Below are 22,198 nucleotides of genomic sequence, written 5' to 3' on the forward strand. Positions count from 1 at the left end.
CACTGTACTATATCCAAATTGACCTGACTGTACTATATCCAAACTGACCTGACTGTACTATATCAAAACTGACCTAACTGTACTATATCTAAACAGACCTGACTGTACTATATCCAAATTGACCTGACTGTGCTATATCCAAACTGACCTAACTGTACTATATCCAAACTGACTAGACTGTACTATTCCCAAACTGGCCAGACTGTACTATATCCAAACTGACTAGACTGTACTATTCCCAAACTGACCTGATTGTACTATATCCAAACTGCCCTGACTGTACTATATACAAACCGACCTGACTGTACTATATCCAAATTGACCTGACTGTACTATATCCAAACCTGACTGTACTATATCCAATCTGACCTGACTGTACTATATCAAAACTGACCTAACTGTACTATATCTAAACAGACCTGACTGTACTATATCCAAACTCACCTGACTGCACTATTTACAAACTGACCAGACTGTACTATTCCCAATCTGACCAGACTGTACTATATCCAAACTGGCCTGACTGTACTATATCCAAACTGCCCAGACTGTACTATATCCAAACTGTCCTGACTGTACTATTTACAAACTGGCCTGACTGTACTATATCCAAACCTGACTGTACTATATCCAAGCTGACCTGACTGTACTATTTACAAACTGACCTGACTGTGCTATATCCAAACTGACCTAACAGTACTATATCCAAACTGACCTCACTGTACTAAATCCAAATTGACCTGACTGTACTATATCCAAGCTGACCTGACTGTACTATTTACAAACTGCCCTGACTGTACTATTTACAAACTGCCCTGACTGTACTATTTTCAAACTGATATGACTGTACTATATCCAAACGGACCTCACTGTACTATATCCAAACTGACATGACTGTACTATATCCAAATTGACCTGACTGTACTATATCCAATCTGACCTGACTGTACTATATCCAAACCTGACTGTACTATATCCAAACTCACCTGACTGCACTATTTACAAACTGACCAGACTTTACTATATCCAAACTGACATGACTGTACTATATCCAAATTGACCTGACTGTGCTATATCCAAACTGACCTAACTGTACTATATCCAAACGGACCTCACTGTACTATATCCAAACTGATCAGACTGTACTATATCCAAACTGACTAGACTGTACTATTCCCAAACTGTCCAGACTGTACTATATCCAAACTGCCCTAACTGTACTATATCCAAACTGACCAGACTGTACCATATCCAAACTGACCTGACTGTATTATATCCAAACTGACCTGACTGGACTATTTACAAACTGACCTGACTGTGCTATATCCAAACTGACCTAACAGTACTATATCCAAACTGACCTCACTGTACTAAATCCAAATTGACCTGACTGTACTATATCCAAGCTGACCTGACTGTACTATTTACAAACTGGCCTGACTGTACTATATCCAAACAGACCTGACTGTACTATATCCAAATTGACCTGACTGTACTATATCCAATCTGACCTGACTGTACTATATCCAATCTGACCTGACTGTACTATATCCAAACCTGACTGTACTATATCCAAACTGACCAGACTGTACTATATCCAAACTGACCAGACTGTACTATTCCCAAACTGACCAGACTGTACTATATCCAAACTGACCTGCTTGTACTATATCCAAACTGACCTGACTGTACTATATCCAAACTGACCTAACTGTACTCCAAACTGACCAGACTGTACTATATCCAAATTGACCAGACTGTCCTATATCCAAACTGACCTGACTGTACTATATCCAAACTGCCCTGACTGTACTATATGCAAACTGACCTGACTCTACTATATCCAAACTGACCAGACTGTACTATATCCAAATTGACCAGACTGTACTATATCCAAACTGACCTTACTGTAATATATCCAAACTGACCTGACTGTACTATATGCAAACTGACCTGACTGTACTATATCCAAACTGACCAGACTGTACTTTACCCAAACTGACCAGACTGTACTATATCCAAACTGACCAGACTGTACTTTACCCAAACTGACCAGACTGTACTATATCCAAACGGACCTGACTGTACTATATCGAAACTGACCTGACTGTAATACATTTGTATTTGCAAACGGACCAGACTGTACTATATCCAAACTGACCAGACTGTACTATATCCAAACTGACCCGACTGAACTATATCCAAACTGACCAGACTGTACTTTACCCAAACTGACCAGACTGTACTATATCCAAATTGACCAGACTGTACTATATCCAAACTGACCAGACTGTACTTTACCCAAACTGACCAGACTGTACTATATCCAAACTGACCTGACTGTGCTATATCCAAACTGACCTAACTGTACTATATCCAAACTGACCAGACTGTACTATTTGTAAACTAATAATGCTGCTCTTTTGTGACTGAACTGAACTTGTTTTACGCAGTCTATGTGTGTATCATCATTTATAAACAACTAGTTGTCCGCATTATGCGTTCATATGCACTGAATGATAAGTGCGAGTTAACCAGAAAAAACAATTACATTAAACAAGAGTTACTATTGGAACCTTTGAGCAACATCCACGTGGTGTAGTTTCACCTGTTATAACACATCAGTATTATGGGAAGGCGGACATAATGACGCAAAAACGAAGTCTTTAAAAGGGGTTTGGAGACAAATATATTTTTTAGAATTTTTTAATATCATTATAGTGATCCAAATTGTATCCTCATATTTGAATTCGTCAGGTGTCCAAGCAGATTTGAAAAACTTTCGTTACGAGATGTTTCAGCTCGTCATAGATTGTGTCACGAACAATATTAATGTTAAAGGATTCTTCAGCTTAAGCCAAAAAGAAACCTGCGGCTGCATTTATTTCCATTACATGAATTCACATTCAAAGGTGACAAGCAAATCCATAAACAAAAATTCAATGGCCATTTCTTCAATTATCTTGTTGCAAATGTGATCTGACAGAAATTGCAACGAGCTTTTTTCTTCGAAACAACAACACTTAACATTGATAACGCATCTTCTATTTAAGTAACTAATCTAAATGGGAAATCGGAAGTTATTATTCTTATTCCAAGTGGGATTCTGACATTTTGAAAGGAATTTGAAATGATCAAACTGCAGTGAAAATCTGCGGATCTGACAAGAGAACATCGACTAGGTCGACACTGTTGTCATGCTTACGCTTCATCACGAAGCTCAAAACAATTCGCAGCACGCAGGCTTTGACACCAAGGGCACCAATGATTGAACATCATCATGTTTTTTCAAGGTTTTTCGTGACACGTTTCTTGAACGGACGGTTCTAGGTTAGCTAGGTAACATGGTTCACAACACACGTATTGAAAGTGACACTCAACATTACGCCAACAAACAAATTAATTACTTTTTTCTGATATGTCTTCAAGAGTTTTCTTAAAAATTCGAAGATTGATTGAGGAAATTACTACAGATCCGTGTGCGTTTTGTATTTCTGCGACAAAAGGAAATAGACAACAATATGTAATTCATCTGTAATGAGACCGTGTTCATTCTGCTGTTGTTGTAGATACATTTATTGCATATTCAGTAGTACATATTGACAGTTTGTTTACCTAAAAAGGTCAAAATGTGGCGATGTTGTCAACTCATAATAGTTCGGACCAGACTTGATATCAGGTTGAAATCAATCAAACCGAAATTGGTATCCAGCAAGGACAAATATATCATGTTTACGTCAACCCCCGGTTGCCCAAAGATCGGTTAATTTTAACTTTAACAGTGGTTAAAGAAACTTTCCACTTGTTGTCAATAAGAAACGATGCTTTTCAAAGAAAAAAACAACCTTAAAACACATCAATCTCATCTGTTTCATCAAATCTAAAACAGTAAGATGATATCAAATGTTTATGACTTTCTTGTTTTCATTTGGGTTTTTTTAATCTCCCTAACCACTGGTCAGTTTTAACCAACCTTTGAGCAAACCTATGCCAGGTGTAAACATGAACAGAAGTGTGTATACTACAGAAAAGGGAAGCCTTCATGAATTTCCATGCGTCTAAAATAGTGAAACGTGAGGACTGAGCACAGACGGGGAAAAACTATTTTTGCATATATTTTGGAACTCTTTCATGTGGTGGTTAATTCGACCTTTGATGAGGGCTTAATTGACGACTTATATTCAATGGTGCAGCAAAAAAACCACTTTGTTTGGCTCTCTGTATAGACAAACTATAGCAGGCAATGCTTTCTATGTAGTTCTAATAATTAATTAAGCATTGAAAAATGACATTTTGTCAAAAAAGGATTTTTTTTTTTATACATTTCGGAATGTCTATTAAAGATGAACGTTACACATCCACCCACACTCAGACACACACACACACACACACATACACTGACACACTGACACACACTCAGACACACACATACTCAGACACACACCCACACCCACACACCCACACACACACACCCACACACACCCACACACTCACAGGCGATTTCACCTTTTGACATCAGATATAAATGAGGTAAGCAGCCAATGTTCGGCCGTGTTTTAATTGTAAAATGTCAGTGAGCCAGACCAGGATTCGAACCGTAGACCTCCTACCATTACACCGTATCTCTATCTATTGGGCTACCTGGTCAACTGTAGTACCCTGGCCCAGTTATATTTCAGAAACAGATTAAAGGAGAGGTTACTCTACGTCTGTAAAATTACAATGGAATTATCTAGTGTAGAGCCTAAAGTTGGATCCTTGATAATAATTGTACAGGGGGAAGAAACATCCCCAAAGGAGAAGAAAAAGAAAATTCCTGTGGAAAATATCTCCAATGTTTAAATTACTCGTGTTCAAATTTGTCTGCAGCACTCATGTCGTGAAATTTAAATGCTAATTGAATGACGTAGCTATACAATCGTTAAGTACCGTGCTCACTAAAATAGGTGCGTATGATCCGGGGAAACCAATCCCTGAAGACCTCTATGATATCAATGCCGATGCTTTATTAGGTCTTTTGTCAATGTGAACCAACATCGTTACTCAACAAATAAATATTCATCGAAAAATTTCCATTTTTGAAATAGAACCTAAGATTGTTAAAAAGTGAATTGTATTTTGAAACCAAATTGTATTCGAATAAAGAAAAGTTTTCCGAAAATAACTTATAAATACTTTTTTTCATCGCAATGAAAAGTTTCATGTATTTGGAACGTTCTACATATATTGATCCAGTTTGTGCACAAGTCAGTCAGTGTCAACATTTACATATTCCCCGACTCGTGAACAAACAATAGAGTTACTCTGCCATCAGGTGAGGACGTAAAAGCCTAAAGTAGTAATGACATTTAAAGGAAACAAAGGGAGATAAAACTGAAATAATCTGGGAGGATAGGGTCTGTCACGTAACAATTGATTTAAAGTCGCGTAAATGCTACCAAAGATATCGGAAACCTTGTTAGCGTTACTGTACAAGCATGCTGTTGGCATTCTATCCTAGAGGAACGACATTATGTAAATTACTATCGCGTTAAAGTATACATCAATACCTCGTTACATTATATACCAGTATCCTGTTACAGTTTATCCTAGTATCGCGTTACAGTATACCCTAGTATAGCGTTACAGATTACTAGTATAGCGTTACAGGTAATCCTTATATCGCGTTACAGTATACATGTCAGTATTGCGTTGCAGTATACCCAAGTACAGGGTTACATGTTATCCCAATGTCGCGTTACAGTATATTTCAGTATTGCGTTACAGTATACCCTACCATAGCGTTACAGGTTATCTTAATATCGCGTTACAGTATAATTCAGTATTGCGTTACAGTATACCCTAGTATAGCGTTACAGGTTATCCTAATGTCGCGTTACAGTGTATTTCAGTATTGCGTTACAGTTTACCCTAGTATAGGGTTACAGGTTATCCTAATATCGCGTTACAGTATATTTCAGTATTGCGTTACAGTTTACCCTAGTATATGGTTACAGGTTATCCCGATATCGCGTTACAGTATACCCTAGTATAGCAATACAGGTTATCCTAATGTCGCGTTACAGTGTATTTCAGTATTGCGTTACAGTATACCCTAGTATAGCGTTACAGAATACTAGTATAGCGTTACAGGTTATCCCAATGTCGCGTTACAGTATATTTCAGTATTTCGTTACAGTATACCCTAGTATAGCGTTACAGATTATCCTAATATCGCGTTACAGTGTATTTCAGTATTGCGTTACAGTATACCCTAGTATAGCGTTACAGGTTATCCTAATATCGCGTTACAGTATATTTCAGTATTGCGTTACAGTATACCCTAGTAAAGCGTTACAGGTTATCCTAATATCGCGTTACAGTATATTTCTGTATTGCGTTACAGTATACCCTAGTATAGCGTTACAGGTTATTCTAATATCGCGCTACAGTATATTTCTGTATTGCGTTACAGTTTACCCTAGTATATGGTTACAGGTTATCCCGATATCGCGTTACAGTATATTTCAGTATTGCGTTACAGTATAACCTAGTATAGCGTTACAGGTTATCTTAATATCGCGTTACAGTTTAATTCAGTATTGCGTTACAGTATAACCTAGTATAGCGTTACAGGTTATCCTAATGTCGCGTTACAGTATATTTGTCAGTATTGTGTTACAGTTTACCCTAGTATAGCGTTAACGGTTATCCTGATATCGCGTTACAGTATATTTGTCAGTATTGTGTTACAGTATAACCTAGTATAGCGTTACAGGTTATCTTAATATCGCGTTACAGTTTAATTCAGTATTGCGTTACAGTATAACCTAGTATAGCATTACAGAATACCAGTATAGCGTTACAGTTAATCCTGATATCGCGTTACAGTATATTTGTCAGTATTGTGTTACAGTTTACCCTAGCATAGCGTTAACGGTTATCCTGATATCGCGTTACAGTATATTTATCAGTATTGTGTTACAGTATACCCTAGTATAGCGTTACAGGTTATCCTAATATCGCGTTACAGTTTAATTCAGTATTGCGTTACAGTATAACCTAGTATAGCATTACAGAATACCAGTATAGCGTTACAGTTAATCCTGATATCGCGTTACAGTATATTTATCAGTATTGTGTTACAGTTTACCCTAGTATAGCGTTAACGGTTATCCTGATATCCCGTTACAGTATATTTATCAGTATTGTGTTACAGTATACACTAGTATAGGGTTAACGGTTATCCTGATATCGCGTTACAGTATATTTATCAGTATTGTGTTACAGTTTACCCTAGTATAGCGTTAACGGTTATCCTGATATCGCGTTACAGTATATTTGTCAGTACTGTGTTACAGTTTACCCTAGTATAGCGTTACAGGTTATCCCAATGTCGTGTTACAGTTGCATTCGAGTATCAGGTTATATTATTTCCTAGAATAGCGGTACAGCTTGTCTTACTGCGTATCCTAGTATTGATTTACAGTCTATCACAGTACTGTGTTACAGTATAATCCGGAATATCTGATTATAGCGTTAAAGTGTATTCTAGTATAGCGTAACAGTATATTATACTATAGCGTTACAATATATCTGAGTCACCCATGCAGGTCGGGGATCGAGAAAAATACGCCTGCAGTTACCAACAGTATGTGTCTTGTAAGAGGCGACTGATGGGGAAACCCCTGATGAATTGAGAATTGGCTTTTGCGCCATCTACTAGGGAACAAACAAAGCGACCAAAAGCAAACTGCTGCACTCAATGAAACATTGTGGATCTTGGTCTTTCTTTCTACCTCTAACTACCTTTTATTTATTAGCTTCTAGCTTGGTAATATCTCACTTCTGGCTTTAATGTTAATCATTCGCCCAGTTGAGAAAGGTAATGGGTTCTGTTCCAGGCCGGGACATACCAAAGTCCTTAAAAATTATAATTGTTGTTCCCTGCTTAACATTAGGCATTGTGGGTAACGGCAACAACTGGTTCACCCGTTGTCAGTATAATGTGACCGGGCGGAATGCTGTGCTGGGTGCCTTCGACATGGTGTTTCATTGAGATAGCACTATAAGGTCGGCATCAGATCCGCGGTTTTTTATATGGAAGCTTTTACAATGTATCACAGTAAAGCGAACCATTATATCAAAATTATTGGTATACTATATGTCCCAGTTTATCATCGCTTGCAGTATACCCAAGTACCTCAGTATCGCGTTGCAATTTCAACGAGTATCGCCACGGTTTAAACCAGTATCAAGTCTGCACTGTATCCTGTTTTTATATGTTCAACTTTGAAAAAAATAACTAGTCCGAATATAAATTACTGTTACGTTTTTTCGGTAGATGCCGCACTATATTTTACCTTGTTTTACGTTGAAAATGTTTTTCATGCCATTTCGAGAAGACCCGGTCATGTTTTCCTTACACAACACGTTGAGCATAGGGAAATGAGACGAAGAATTTTAAATTGGTTGAATATTTTGTTTACAATACCGACATTTGAAAAAATGGTAACATTTCGAAAAGCATCTCGTTGATTCACTCAGGAATGATTTTTTTTTTTCTTTCGGAAAGTGATGTAAAAAAACACACTTTAATGATTATATTTAACTACGCATTTTCGAAAAGCCAGGATGTTCGTTATTTGTAAATGAATTCGGAAGCAAGACGTCTGAATAAATATAATTCCATCACTTTGCAGTGAATTCTTTTTCTAACCACAATCAAAGTCACAGAATGTGACGACAATCTGTTTGTGTTACCAATGTTCTACGTTTTAAACAGTTAATGTTCGATGTTGGGGTAGATAATGTATACATGTACTTCCGGTATTTGGTCATCTATCCAGCTGTCAGATTTACTTGGAATTATCAAAAGTAAACATTATCATCTGAAATTTTAAGTTAAAGGTAATCTTAAAATATATAAATTGAAAATGAAACTTTACTTAAATAAAACTTTTTTTTTTTAATTATGTTCATTCCATTTATGATGTTATTTGTAATGTTGGGATGAATCAACTCTTAACTGAAGAGAACGCCAATTCAGAGGTCTATTTTCAGCAATACAAGATTAAAAAGAGTTTTTTTTTTTTTTGGTGTTTTAATCAAGTTTTCGCTATAACCGAGTTCAAATCATAGCACCAGAACATGTTAACGGTAACATCCTACACGTGTTACCCCGACAGTTGCACTAATCATACGGGCCGTGTCTAATCGTGCCTCCTACGGTTATTTACCTTTGGGATTGAGAGGCGTTTTTCGAGAACAAAGCTATCTCCCACTTTGTAATTTGCAGAGAGTCCAATTGACACCTCCAGGATCAGTGTTATTCTGGAGGACACATTCATTGCAATAATTTTGTTCTGTGAGGCCATGCAGTTGTTTCGTCAAAGGGTGTCGCTTTATGATTTGAAACAGTTCAAACATCTTGGGAACAGGAAATGCTGCACTCTAGATTGCAGTATTTAAAAGGAATTTTGAGCTATTTCTCAGTTTCCAATTATAACAACTCGCTGACTGTTTTTTGTTGTTCCGTTTTGAATTTTTTAAAGACGCAATTCCCAGTACAAAAATGTCACGCAATTCCTACTGTATAACCGTTTGGATGACGTTCATTTGCTATGTTGGGCCGCGATGGCCAAGTGGTTAAGGCGTCTGACATTCTGCTACCACTAGCCCTCCACCTCTGGGTTGTAGGTTCGATACCTACGAGGGTCAGTCGCCAGGTACCGGCCGTATGTAGGTCGGTGTTTTTTCTCCGAGAACTCTGGCTTTCCTCTACCACCAAAACCTGGCACGTCCTTAAATGACCATAGCTGTAAACAGGACATAAAACACAAACAAACCGAACCTAATCATTTGCTATGTTGCTAAGGAATCAATTGGAACAAAAAAACAATTCTGAGACTTAGAATTTTTACGATCAAAAGAGAAACTCATTAGTTCATTAGGTAATAAGCGGTTTATTTTTTAAATATGTACGAAATGTTATTTCAACGTTTTGAATTTTGGTCATAATTTTCTTTATGGTTGTCGCTACCCCGATCTTCTCTTTTGGAACATAATTTTAACTGAATTTTCCTAGATTTACTAGGCGGGTATCGCTGATGCAAAAGGAGCTTACCGTTTCGGCGAATTTGGTTTTATTCGTTTTGCGCGTGTTCAATTACATCCATTGAATCTTTGTTTTCTTCGTATCGTCCGCTGTTTCATCGGTTGTGACGTCGAATTTCAATTTGTTTTACACTCAAATGTGACTTAGTTTTCTTTTCATATGTAACCGAAGCTCATTAATTGGAGCTTCTGGATATCTCCAATAACGTTAATTCTATTCAAAATATTTGTATGTCTCTTTAATCGAATTATTTGAACACCGTGTTCCTTACAGCAGAATGTTCGTTGCCGACGTAACGACTGTGCCCTATAGATCTATCTTTGACAGATAATCGATTGCAATAGGCCCTATTGTGATGTCATCAAGTGATAATAAAATGATATCAAAAACTTCAAAATAACATTATAGGGTGTCAGAATAGAAAATCATATCTGAAGCCAAAATGGCGGAACTTCATTAATGACATGACAAGGCTTTTCTCAGGTTTCGCAAAAAAAGTCTTGGTCATGTGATAAAAAGGACAGGAAAAATGTACGTAAAGTTCATTAGTTTCCATTTCATTTGAGATATATAGAGCTATACCCAAGTTTTCATTTGTGGTTGCTAGAGGAGCGTTAAAATAAAATAAAAACAATAAATTCGTTTGAACTTATAATGAATAAAAACTGATGGTATTTCCGAAGGTGTATGTCAATTCATCCTTGATACTCCAGGGGTTATGTTCACTTTCGCTCTCTACAACCCTGTTATATGTCATAGCAAAATCGAAAGCTCAGTGTAAAACTCATTTGACTGGCTTTGAAGTCGGGTGTCGCTCCTCTGTTATCTTCAAAGGCTTGGTCAGGCATTTTAACCAGAGATCAATCAAATAGCTAAGCGCATGCCCTTAATTTTGCTATGACATATTCTAGGGTGCAGAGAGAGAAAGCGAGCGTACACACTGGGGCATCGAGAATGATGTCAATTGCAATCGTGCAATGGTTGGAAGCAAAAACAATAGCACGACTCAAATAAACACATACATACTGATATGACTTAATTTGTGTAGCATGCACAGATTTTGTAAAATGTGTATTAACAAAACAATGAGGGCACATTTGGTTCTTCTATATCCCATAATAACTTACAGTAAATGAACTTCGTGAGACGTATCGATGTTTGTTCATCCAAACAAGCGACCTCCCTGACGTCAGCATCGCCTTTTCTTCAACATAAAGTATAAATACCCGTCAAACACCATTGATGCCTTTCATAGGCCCTATCGTAATTCACTATTAAGTACACACCCGTTGACAAGATTAATACTGTCTCGGCTCATCAGGACTGGCCGCTCATTCTCTGAACAGTTTTACGGTCTAGTCTAGACACTGTCAGATGTGTTTCTAATGCTGTGAATGGCCACCGTTGCCTAGATACTTTCCAACGACAGATATCTTTCTCATATTCAACTTCTAATATCAATTCTGATCTGTGGTAATGTGGATTTATTTTCTTACATTATCAGGATTGTGTTTGAGCATTCATTCAAGACAAGAATTGTCAGTGAATCCCCATAGTAACCATTTATCACATCAATCCTTCCCTGCGTACCTATGATCTAACTCTATCTAGCTTTATTGTCCATGTAATCCCTGTCAAGTTGCTGGTCACTTCGACAGTTAAGCTTTTTTCTTAAGTCCTGATACGATTTTTTAAGAGTTTCCTTGGGTTTTTTTTGTATCCAATCTTCATCCTTTATTTTGCGCTGGTTAAGTCAAGTTTGCCCAGCAGCTGAAACCAACTAAGCTCGAAAGATAAAAACCAAAACTGCTGAGTTGATTTTTCTGTAGAAAAAGTACAAGATAATATTACAAGAATCCGTATTACATTGTAAACCTTAACAAATAAGTACATAGCTACACTTTTGCTACAGGAAACCTAGACATAACAAGACTATTAAGTACTAGTATTCATTGCTTGTACATAAAAGAATGGTGATGATTTCAGATTTATTGAAACTCGGGCAATGAGTACCAACAAGTCAAAATTATATGAATACTTTTGCAACTATTATAAAAATGATTAAGTCCTATTGAAACAAAATATAACATAGAAATGTATATTCCTGTGAATTTTATTTTTTTAAATTGTTGTCGTTCGAAATTTGATAGTTAAAAAAAGAAATGCAAATTCATTTATTTTAATGCAGGAGCCGAACTCGGGACATGCACATACCAAAGTACGCTTTACTAATATTGTCATATAGAAATTATGCAAACACTGCTTCAGAATTGGTCTCCAATTCATGGACCGCAAGGCATATGAAAAACTTGTCAGGAGGAGTTACATACACGATGAAATATCTACATTAGCTCATCGGTAATTGGGCTAAACCGGACTCGCTTGTCTGTATCTAATATATGAAAAAAAATATAATAACGGACATTTGACGAACATTATAAGGTATATATATCTCGAACATAACGCAAGGTGTTAGAGTCAAACTGTCTTCAAATTTTAAATGAATTGTATTTGGGCGTTATTTGTCTTTTGACGTTTTATAAGAACTAATGTTATCACCATATGCTACAGAATAAACAAGTGCTGAACAAATGATGTCACACGTTTTACTAAAGAATTGTGTCCAATGTTTGTCATTTGTCATTAAAGGTACTAGTTTAATTTACTATACCACTTGATACATTTGCTGTTATTTTAAATGAAATTGAAAATGGCTATTTCGTCATTATTTTGTTCATTGAATTTAAATTAGTTCATTACTAAAAAAGATCTGGAACGACTTCGCACTGCACGAAATGACAATACTGTGATCGGTGTTATGTTATAATTAGAATCTTGCATACGTGTCCATGTCATATTGAATTTATTAAACTTGTTCAATAAATTCAATATGACACTGACACTCATGTTAGATCCTATATATATGTATGTACGGGTTATTATTAAGAACTCGACATTTTTCTTATCATCTAAAAACTGTTGGTACATTGAAGCAGGTGTGGACGTATTTCACGTCTAAGTTAATCTTCAGGCGTTTATTAGAAGGTTTGACATACGCTAACAATTCATTTTCAATTAATTATTCTTTTCAAAATCCTTTGGACTGAGTGTGATCAGAACATTCTATTTTTGATTGAAAGATGAAAATGTAATTTGCCTTTCTTTTTTAAACTTTGTTCTTTCAATATTTTCAAAATAAAATTAAATATGAAAAATATTACTTTTTTCCGTTAAAGGTTTCTCTGTTGATGTGACCTTATCATTTGCTGATATCTGTATCAAATACTCTACGAATGCATTGTACAACTGAAAGTGATGAAATTTTGTCAGTAAAAGAAAATTGATACACAATTGTTTCAACAAGGAAGGTATGCCTATCGATGCCGATATCAAATTTTATGAGAATATTCACACGTTACAGTTTTCAACAAAAACTATCTGACAGCCATGTCTGAAACGACTTTTGATTCATTCTACAATCAAATGTGCCTGTCGGATGGCGATCTGCTTCATGTCAGTTTGATTTCAAAATAGTCAAAAACCAACATGGAAATTTTAATTTCGTAAAATGATTATACAACCATAGGAGCCTTTGAAATTCTGCGAAAAAACTTCTTTTCGCAAGTAAATATCAAACGACATCTGAAAGGATATGAATGAATATGCAAATTATATATATCGCTGTTTTAAAGGTTTATGAAGATGCATTTTCGGTATATTTGAAATCGCAATTTACTATCCTTCCGAAGAAACGCGAAAGAATAATATACTAGTATAAGATAGGTTATAATAGCATTGCCTGGCCGTTTGCTGTCATATCAGGTAGAACATTCCGGTTAAATGTTCTTGTTGGTCACCCAAATTTGTTTTGCCGTTTTTTGGTTATTCGTTAGCATATTTGTCAGCATTGGTCTGTTTCTTCGTTTGTTGCCTATTGGTCAGCAAACCTCTGTTGACCGTTTGTACGTTATTGGTCGGCATACGTCTGTTTGACCAATTGTTTGTAATTGTTCAGAAAAACTCTGTTTGACCGTTTGTTAGTTATTGGTCAGCAAAACTCCGTTTGATCGTCTGTACGTTATTGGTCAGCATAACTCCGTTTGACCGTTTTCTGGTGATTGGTCAACATGAATTCGTTTTATTATTAAATGGTCAACATAAACTCGTTTGATCGCTCATTGTTATTGGTCAACATATCCTTATAGCACCGTTTCTCTTCACAGATTGACCTTTCTGACATCATCGAGGGCTGGTACCTACAGACGATAGATGTCTACTCCGGATGTGACGACTTCCAGACGACGAAATGTCGGCGCAGCCGGATATACGTCACAAACCACATGACGTATAATCATTGCTTTGACTGTTCTCCCAAGTGGTGGCTGTGCTTCAGCCCATGTTGGCTAATGACGGCGCCTTGCTATATAGTAAGTCTGTAGATACCTTACATTACTTTTGAAAGGAATTTATGGGTCATTTTTGGCCTCATTAAAAGTGAAAATTTCAGCTTGAATTTATTTACGAATTTCTTTTATAAACATCATATTGTTTAATTGGAGTTATATTTCTTGATGAAGATTATTTTCAATGCGCATGCAGAGATGCCCTACGATAGCAAAAAAATTCGTTGCTATGCAGACGTAGCCACAATATGGTGTTTTTAGACACTAAGAATACAAAACTGAAAGCCTCCACATGCGACAAACAAAATATTCTTTTCTACAAATGAACACTTGCATGACAATATTTAAGCATTATTTATTTACTGCATTCGGATGCATTCGAAAAGCGAAAAATACTTATTTAACTAACTTCAAAATTACCAATGTCCCTTTTTCATCAAAAAAAATTTTCGCACGGGAAACAAGTCAGTTCGTCGTGCCTGTTATATTTTTCATACATATAGCTGTTGCTATCACGTGACTCTCACGTAACACGTCTATACTATCACCTAATTGGTCAAATATTGACTGTTTAAGGTTCTAGAAGCCCCCTAAATTATGGTATAGTCACCATATACGGCAATCCGTAGGATTCAGCTGGGCCGCAAAAGAGTTAGACAATTCCAATAAACAAATTTAAGCAAGCCATAAGCATTATGCTTTAAATAATGACTACGTTAATTTGGCTTTGTGCCATTTTAATAGCTCGCCTACAAATTCATTATATTTAAATTAGATGTATGAGTTATATGAATTCTGATTTTCGATTTAGTTACTTTGGATATGACTCATTGGGGTTTGAATTTTGGATGACTAAAACATCTTTTGGGAGGCTTGTTCAACATAATGAACAAATGTAATCAAATGTGACGAGCATCACTTCGTGTTACCTAAATAAACCTTACATGTTGCATTACGAATGTATTAGTGACCTGCCTATATTTACCACGTCATACATGTATATGTAGACCTCCTGTATGTTTCCATAGCAACGACGTTTGAAAGTTTAACCCGATTATATATAGAGAGAGAGGTTACACAACGAGTGGTTGTTGAATATGGTAATTATTTCACTCGAGTTTGTTAATTTTCAAAAGTTACAAAATACACGAGCTTTAGCGAGTGTCTTTCTGTAACTTTTGAAAAAGTCTCAACAGTGTGACCCAACAGTTGAAAAATAAACTTTCATTGTCGAATTGGATGGCTGGACGAGAAAAACGTGTAAACTGGTCAACGCCTATAGAGAGCAAACTGCACGGGGAAAACTGTCACTGACACACGGATAGTGTGTGTGTGTCATACTCGGTCATGTGTGTGGATTTTCATGTACATACAGTTGGTAATACATGTTCTATAACAAATCTCCGCACGCACAGTTTCCTTTTTCCCGCTTGTATATTATAAAGTCGGCATCAGATCCGCACTTTCACAAGGAGGCAAGCACACCAACTTACCCTGTCTCCTGCATTCACACACGCAAGCACGCATACACTACACACATGGAGGAACGTCCTTAAATGACCTTAGCCGTTAAAAGGACGTGACATAAAATTAAACAAAACCAAACCAAGTATAACCGATACATATTTTCTCAAATTGGAATTAAATCTTAAATAACAAAACTTGTCAGAAAATGTCAATATGATGTGCCCTAATCGCTACTGCATTGTTCCTATTGTGATAACGTTGTGTATCCAATGTTATCTTTGTGATTGTCACATACACATGAAATAAATTATAAAGATCAAATACAGTTATGATGGTTTTAAGTGAACTGTTGTTCTGAGATCAAACGTATTTATTTCGTTATGTCTAGATATTACATGTTCAAAACTATATGTGTGCATGTCATGAAGAACTTAAATATAGGTTTAAGGCCAAGCGTATTTATTACGTTTTGTCTAAATAGTATATTTTCAAAACTATATGGGTATATGTCATAAAGAACTGAAATATAGTTTTGATTTTAAACATATATATTACGTTTTATGTAGATTTTGCATATACTCATAAGTAAACTTTGTACCTTTCACGTACAAGTGTCATATAATTTGCGGACGAAACATGCTTTGACACGTTTTGTCTAGATATTGTATTTTCTGTGAATTACGTATTCTGACCACAGGTTGGAATGACTCTCACATGTTTTTACACGTTTTGTCTAGATGTTGTATTTTCTAGGAATTACGTATTCTGACCACGGATTGGAATGATTCTCACACTGTTAACATGTTTTAACACATCCGTTGACATCGCGTTCGTAAGCAATGGGCGCTGAAACGTTCAGATGGATCCGAATGTTTAGGTTTTCTTATTTCCGTCCTGTTATTGACCATTACGTGGCGGGAGAATCACCGTGCTGTGGCGCCGTCTGGTGTTATAATTGAGTATGATACGGTTCTTATGTTGCCATTTCCGCCTTAAAGTCTCCCTTCATGCCGAGTCAGTCGGCTATGTTTGGTCCTATTATCACTGTTACCGACAGCGTATGGTCATCTTGTTTCATTGAGTATTTTAATGTTTCATCAAAATGCTTTCATTTGTTATTGATATTCTACGATAATTCAATATAAGAACCAATGTTTATGTATGTATGGATGTTAAATGTCAGTGAATACAACACAAGCCAGTCATGTAGTCCAGTCATGCATGCTAACTGTAAATGGCGAAGGTGGGACCAGACGCGTCCCTTCCACGTGATTTGTTTTGCTCTACTTGAATCACCGTCTGATAATCTAATATTTCGCCATATCTCGAAGCACGTACAGAGGACACTAAGCAAGATTCACACGTCACTAAACAGACGCGTTTATTATAAGTGACAGATCCCACCGATCTTCCATTTTTTTAATCACGTGACCTTCAACTTGTACACGTGACTTTCTTATCGTTTTCAACTTGAATGAATATACTAATTAGTTTGAAAACGCGCCTTTTCTTTTGATAACGAAATCGTGTGCATAAGCGTTGCTTTAAATATTAAGATTACGATATCAATTATCGTTTTATCATATTTTACTATATATAGCTATGTAGGTACGTTGAAGATTTACTTGTGGAATTGTACACGTAACCTCCCAAATTTATATCACGTGACATCCTTCCCACATGAGCTTCATAACTTTATCTGCTTGACCCCAACCCATCATATGATCCTGACTGTTGTATGGACTATTTTAGTAAAGCAATCGTTACTTATTGACTTCCGCTTCCGGTTTTCTAATTTGATTTCACTGGCGGTATTCATGGAATGTTCGATAATGTAACCACAACGCTTGCTTACTTTCCATCTGTGAAATATTGTTGGAAATAGGCGGCAAAATATTGTTCATATTGGATCTGTTTGAAACTGCTTTAATTTGTTTTGGAAATAGTTAAAATGAATCGTTCATATTTCTTCATCATCATCGTAACGCCATTTAAAAATCATAACCAAGAGATCGGTGAGTGTAAAGAAATAGAAGGATTTCCCTGCTGTTCTCGTTCTCTTTATAGATTTAAGCAGTGCTTTGCACTATTTCCGGTGATGATCTAGCTTTCTGTCCTATGTTATGAAGCCTCACAAAGTGTCATTATTTTATTATATATCTATTGATTACAGTATTTATCATTACCCTTGTACCGAGGATAGTCAAGTTGTGTGGTTTCGATCTACAAATAGAATAAATCTATACAAATATGTTGAACAAAACACAAGGAACTATATGCATTGCGCTCTTTTCTTCTTTGTTCAAAATGTCTTGTGATTTCGTGTGTACTGATTATTTTCATATTTCAAAATATTTTTTGTTTTTGAGATATATAAGATCAATCGTGCATTGATAAATAAGGAAACAAACACAAATATGAAAGCTTCTGTTTTGTTAGGAGAAATATTGTTTACTCAGGTCATCAGTTAATCGTTTAATTGTTAACCCCAGTCATCACTTATTTTGTTTTAACTTCAGTCATCAATGAATTGTTTAGTGTTAACAAAAGTCGTCACTAACTGGTTTAGATTTAATTCTAGTCATCACTAACTGGTTTAGATTTAATTCTAGTCATCATTAACTGGTTTAGATTTAATTCTAGTCATCGCTAACTGGTTTAGATTTAATTCTAGTCATCACTAACCGGTTTAGATTTAATTCTAGTCATCACTAACTGGTTCAGATTTAATTCTAGTCATCGCTAACTGGTTAAGATTTAATTCTAGTCATCACTTACCGGTTTAGATTTAATTCTAGTCATCACTAACTGGTCTAGTCATCACTAACTGGTTAAGTTCCATCGCCATCCATCAATTACACAAGTACTAGTTTCATTTTGACTCAAATAATCACCCTCTGGTTTCTTGTTTAAGCTATCGCATCACTCATTTGCTCAATTGAAACTCAAATAATTATAAGACAGCCAGACTTCACTCTAGTCATCAATATATGGTTTAAGTTAACTAAAAAAAAAATACAAATAAAAAACTCGCTTATTATCATGTACACGGATTTGTGTATATATTTCTTTCGCGAGGAATGATTCTCTCAAAGTGTGAAGACAAAGTCGCTCAAATTGGTACTTACTCTCGTTTGCTGATAAGGAAGATCCTGCGAATTCCTCAAAATTGAATTGGTTAATGTATTTGCTAATTGTATTAATTGTATATCTATATACTGTAAAGCGCTTTAGAGTGGCTTATTTAAGCTAGATAGGGCGCTATATCAAATGTTGTAAATTATTATTATTATTAAAATGAGTGATAAATATTAGTTATCCCGATATCATGACTACATAAAGTGCCATGCTAACGTGGTTAGGTTAACACAATTAAGTGATCGAAATGGCATTGGAAAGTGGCATTTGATTGGTTCAACCATCTTTTGGTTCAACCAATCAAATGCGACTTTCGGTAATCATTTTTCACATCTTTAAACATGATTCATCGATCTAACGTCACGTTAAGACGGTGTGTCTTCACGTGACGTTAGATCGATGAATCATGTTTAAAGATGTGAAAAATGATAACCGAAAGTCGCATCTATCTATACCCTAATAGCCTGGCAAAATTAACCCAAATAGAATTGAAAAATCGAATCTAAATTTAACAGGGAGACTCTCATTACAGATCCTTGGCAAACCGGAAGTAGGTATGATATACAATGTTAATATAAAGTCTGTGAAACCAGAGAACTATCAAGTTTAAACAAAGCCGTACTTTCTACATAAAATCGATACAAGGGGGTGTGGGGGGGGGGGGGGGGGGTATAATATTAACAAAGACAATATTTACACAGAGACAATTACAAAAGTACATGGACAGTAAAACCTGGTGTTCAGGGAGGCGACGTCCGCCCTGTAAATCTATTTCTGGTGAATTGTTTAACTGGCCTTGCCTGTTATCTGATCAAACTAATTACACATTCTTTACAAAAAGAAAATATTGAACGAAATGTGTGCCTAGATGAAATCAAAGAGTTATCATTTTTCGTTTATTTTAGTTTTCACCTGGCAGGAATTTTAGTTAATTTACTTGAAACATTTTTTCTCGTGGAGTTTGGTAGCAAGTTGACTGTAATCCTTGTGGCATGCAGACTGTTATAAATTTCAATTTGTTCAGATAATAATGTATCCTGTATACTTGAAAGAATGCTACTCCATGTTGATGAAAGTGTGAGAGTAAATCCTGTCAATTATCTGTAAAAGCAATTCATAATTAAATCAATTTAATCCTGTCTTCACTAAGCTACGGGGATTAACGTATATAGAATCTAACCGGATTGCGTTTCTTGTAGCTATAAACACAATGAAACAACGCTTACGTTGCTGTCAGCTAGTAGTACAACGTTACCCAGGCTATCTTCGGCATCGAATCGACATAACGTCACGATACAGTTTATCAATGTAAACAAATCTCACACAAAGTGGTTGGAATTGGGTCTACACGTCTGAGCGAGATATAATTAGGAGGAAACAAAGCTGTTTTACGTTAGAGTTTCTGGCGGATCAATTTTATAGAGGCTAATCTTTGTAGGTCAGCACGCGGTGAATGATACTATAGCGATTTATGGTTGCATCGTGTAGAAAGGTTGATTAGTTACAGGGAAGATGTCACACTTGACAAGGCTTAAACCAACGCATCGATATTAACTTTAACGAAATGATTAAAGGAACATTTCAGTTGATTTAAAACATAATTAATGATTTCTTTGAAATACAAAATATCGAAAATAGAAAAATTTCAGCTATAATTATTAAGGAAGATAAAATGCAATGTTGGTATAAGGCATAGTTTGCTTTCATCATTAAATGACAAATCAAGTTTAAAGGAATAATGATTATAGAGTGAATGTCAGTGTTAATATGTAACTCTAGTTTTCCTTCAAATGTCAGTATTGTATATATCATCTTTTCCTTCAATTGTTAGTATTGCAAATATCATCCTTTCCTTCAATTGTCAGTATTGTAAATATCATCCGTTCCTTCAATTGTCAGTTTTGCAAATATCATCCTTTCCTTCAATTGTCAGTGTTGTAAATATCATTCTTTTCTTCAAATGTCAGTATTGCAAATATCATCCTTTCCTTCAATTGTCAGTATTACAAATATCATCCTTTTCTTCAAATGTCAGTATTATAAATATCATCCGTTCCTTCAATTGTCAGTATTGCAAATATCATCCTTTCCTTCAATTGTCAGTGTTGTAAATATCATTCTTTTCTTCAAATGTCAGTATTGCAAATATCATCCTTTCCTTCAATTGTCAGTATTGCAAATATCATCCTTTCCTTCAATTGTCAGTATTACAAATATCATCCTTTTCTTCAAATGTCAGTATTATAAATATCATCCGTTCCTTCAATTGTCAGTTTTGCAAATATCATCCTTTCCTTCAATTGTCAGTGTTGTAAATATCATTCTTTTCTTCAAATGTCAGTATTGCAAATACCATCCTTTCCTTCAATTGTCAGTATTGTAAATATCATCATTTCCTTCAATTGTCAGTATTGTAAATATCATCATTTCCTTCAATTGTCAGTATTAAAAATATCATCCTTTTCTTCAATTGCCAGTATTGTAAATATCATCCGTTCCTTCAATTGTCAGTATTGCAAATATCATCCTTTCCTTCAATTGTCAGTGTTGTAAATATCATTCTTTTCTTCAAATGTCAGTATTGCAAATACCATCCTTTCCTTCAATTGTCAGTATTGTAAATATCACCCTTTCCCTCAATTGTCAGTATTGTAAATATCATCCTTTCCTTCAATTGTCAGTGTTGTAAATATCATTCTTTTCTTCAAATGTCAGTATTGCAAATATCATCCTTTCCTTCAATTGTCAGTGTTGTAAATATCATTCTTTTCTTCAAATGTCAGTATTGCAAATACCATCCTTTCCTTCAATTGTCAGTATTGTAAATATCACCCTTTCCCTCAATTGTCAGTATTGTAAATATCATCCTTTCCTTCAAATTTCAGTATTGTAAATATCATCCTTTCCTTCAATTGTCAGAATTGTAAATATCATCCTTTCCTTCAATTGTCAGAATTGTAAATATCATCCTTTCCTTCAATTGTCAGTATTGCAAATATCATCCTTTCCTTCAATTGTCAGTATTAAGAATATCATCCTTTTCTTCAAATGTCAGTATTGTAAATATCATCCTTTCCTTCAATTGTCAGTATTG

General features: G+C 35.6%; 1 protein-coding gene across 4 annotated transcripts in view; it reads left to right on the forward strand.

Annotated features, from left to right (window-relative positions):
- Positions 1–22,198, forward strand: part of LOC110465679 — a 128,650-nt gene that overhangs the window by 94,967 nt on the left and 11,485 nt on the right. For all 4 annotated transcript variants that reach the window (XM_021521647.1, XM_021521645.1, XM_021521646.1 and 1 more), the window contains exon 5: positions 14,320–14,523. In XM_021521647.1, coding sequence (XP_021377322.1) covers positions 14,320–14,523 — 204 coding nt within the window. The remainder of the gene's footprint in view (positions 1–14,319; positions 14,524–22,198) is intronic.

The sequence above is a fragment of the Mizuhopecten yessoensis genome, unplaced genomic scaffold (genome assembly GCF_002113885.1).
Source record: "Mizuhopecten yessoensis strain PY_sf001 unplaced genomic scaffold, ASM211388v2 scaffold11097, whole genome shotgun sequence".
NCBI classification, from domain to species: domain Eukaryota; kingdom Metazoa; phylum Mollusca; class Bivalvia; order Pectinida; family Pectinidae; genus Mizuhopecten; species Mizuhopecten yessoensis.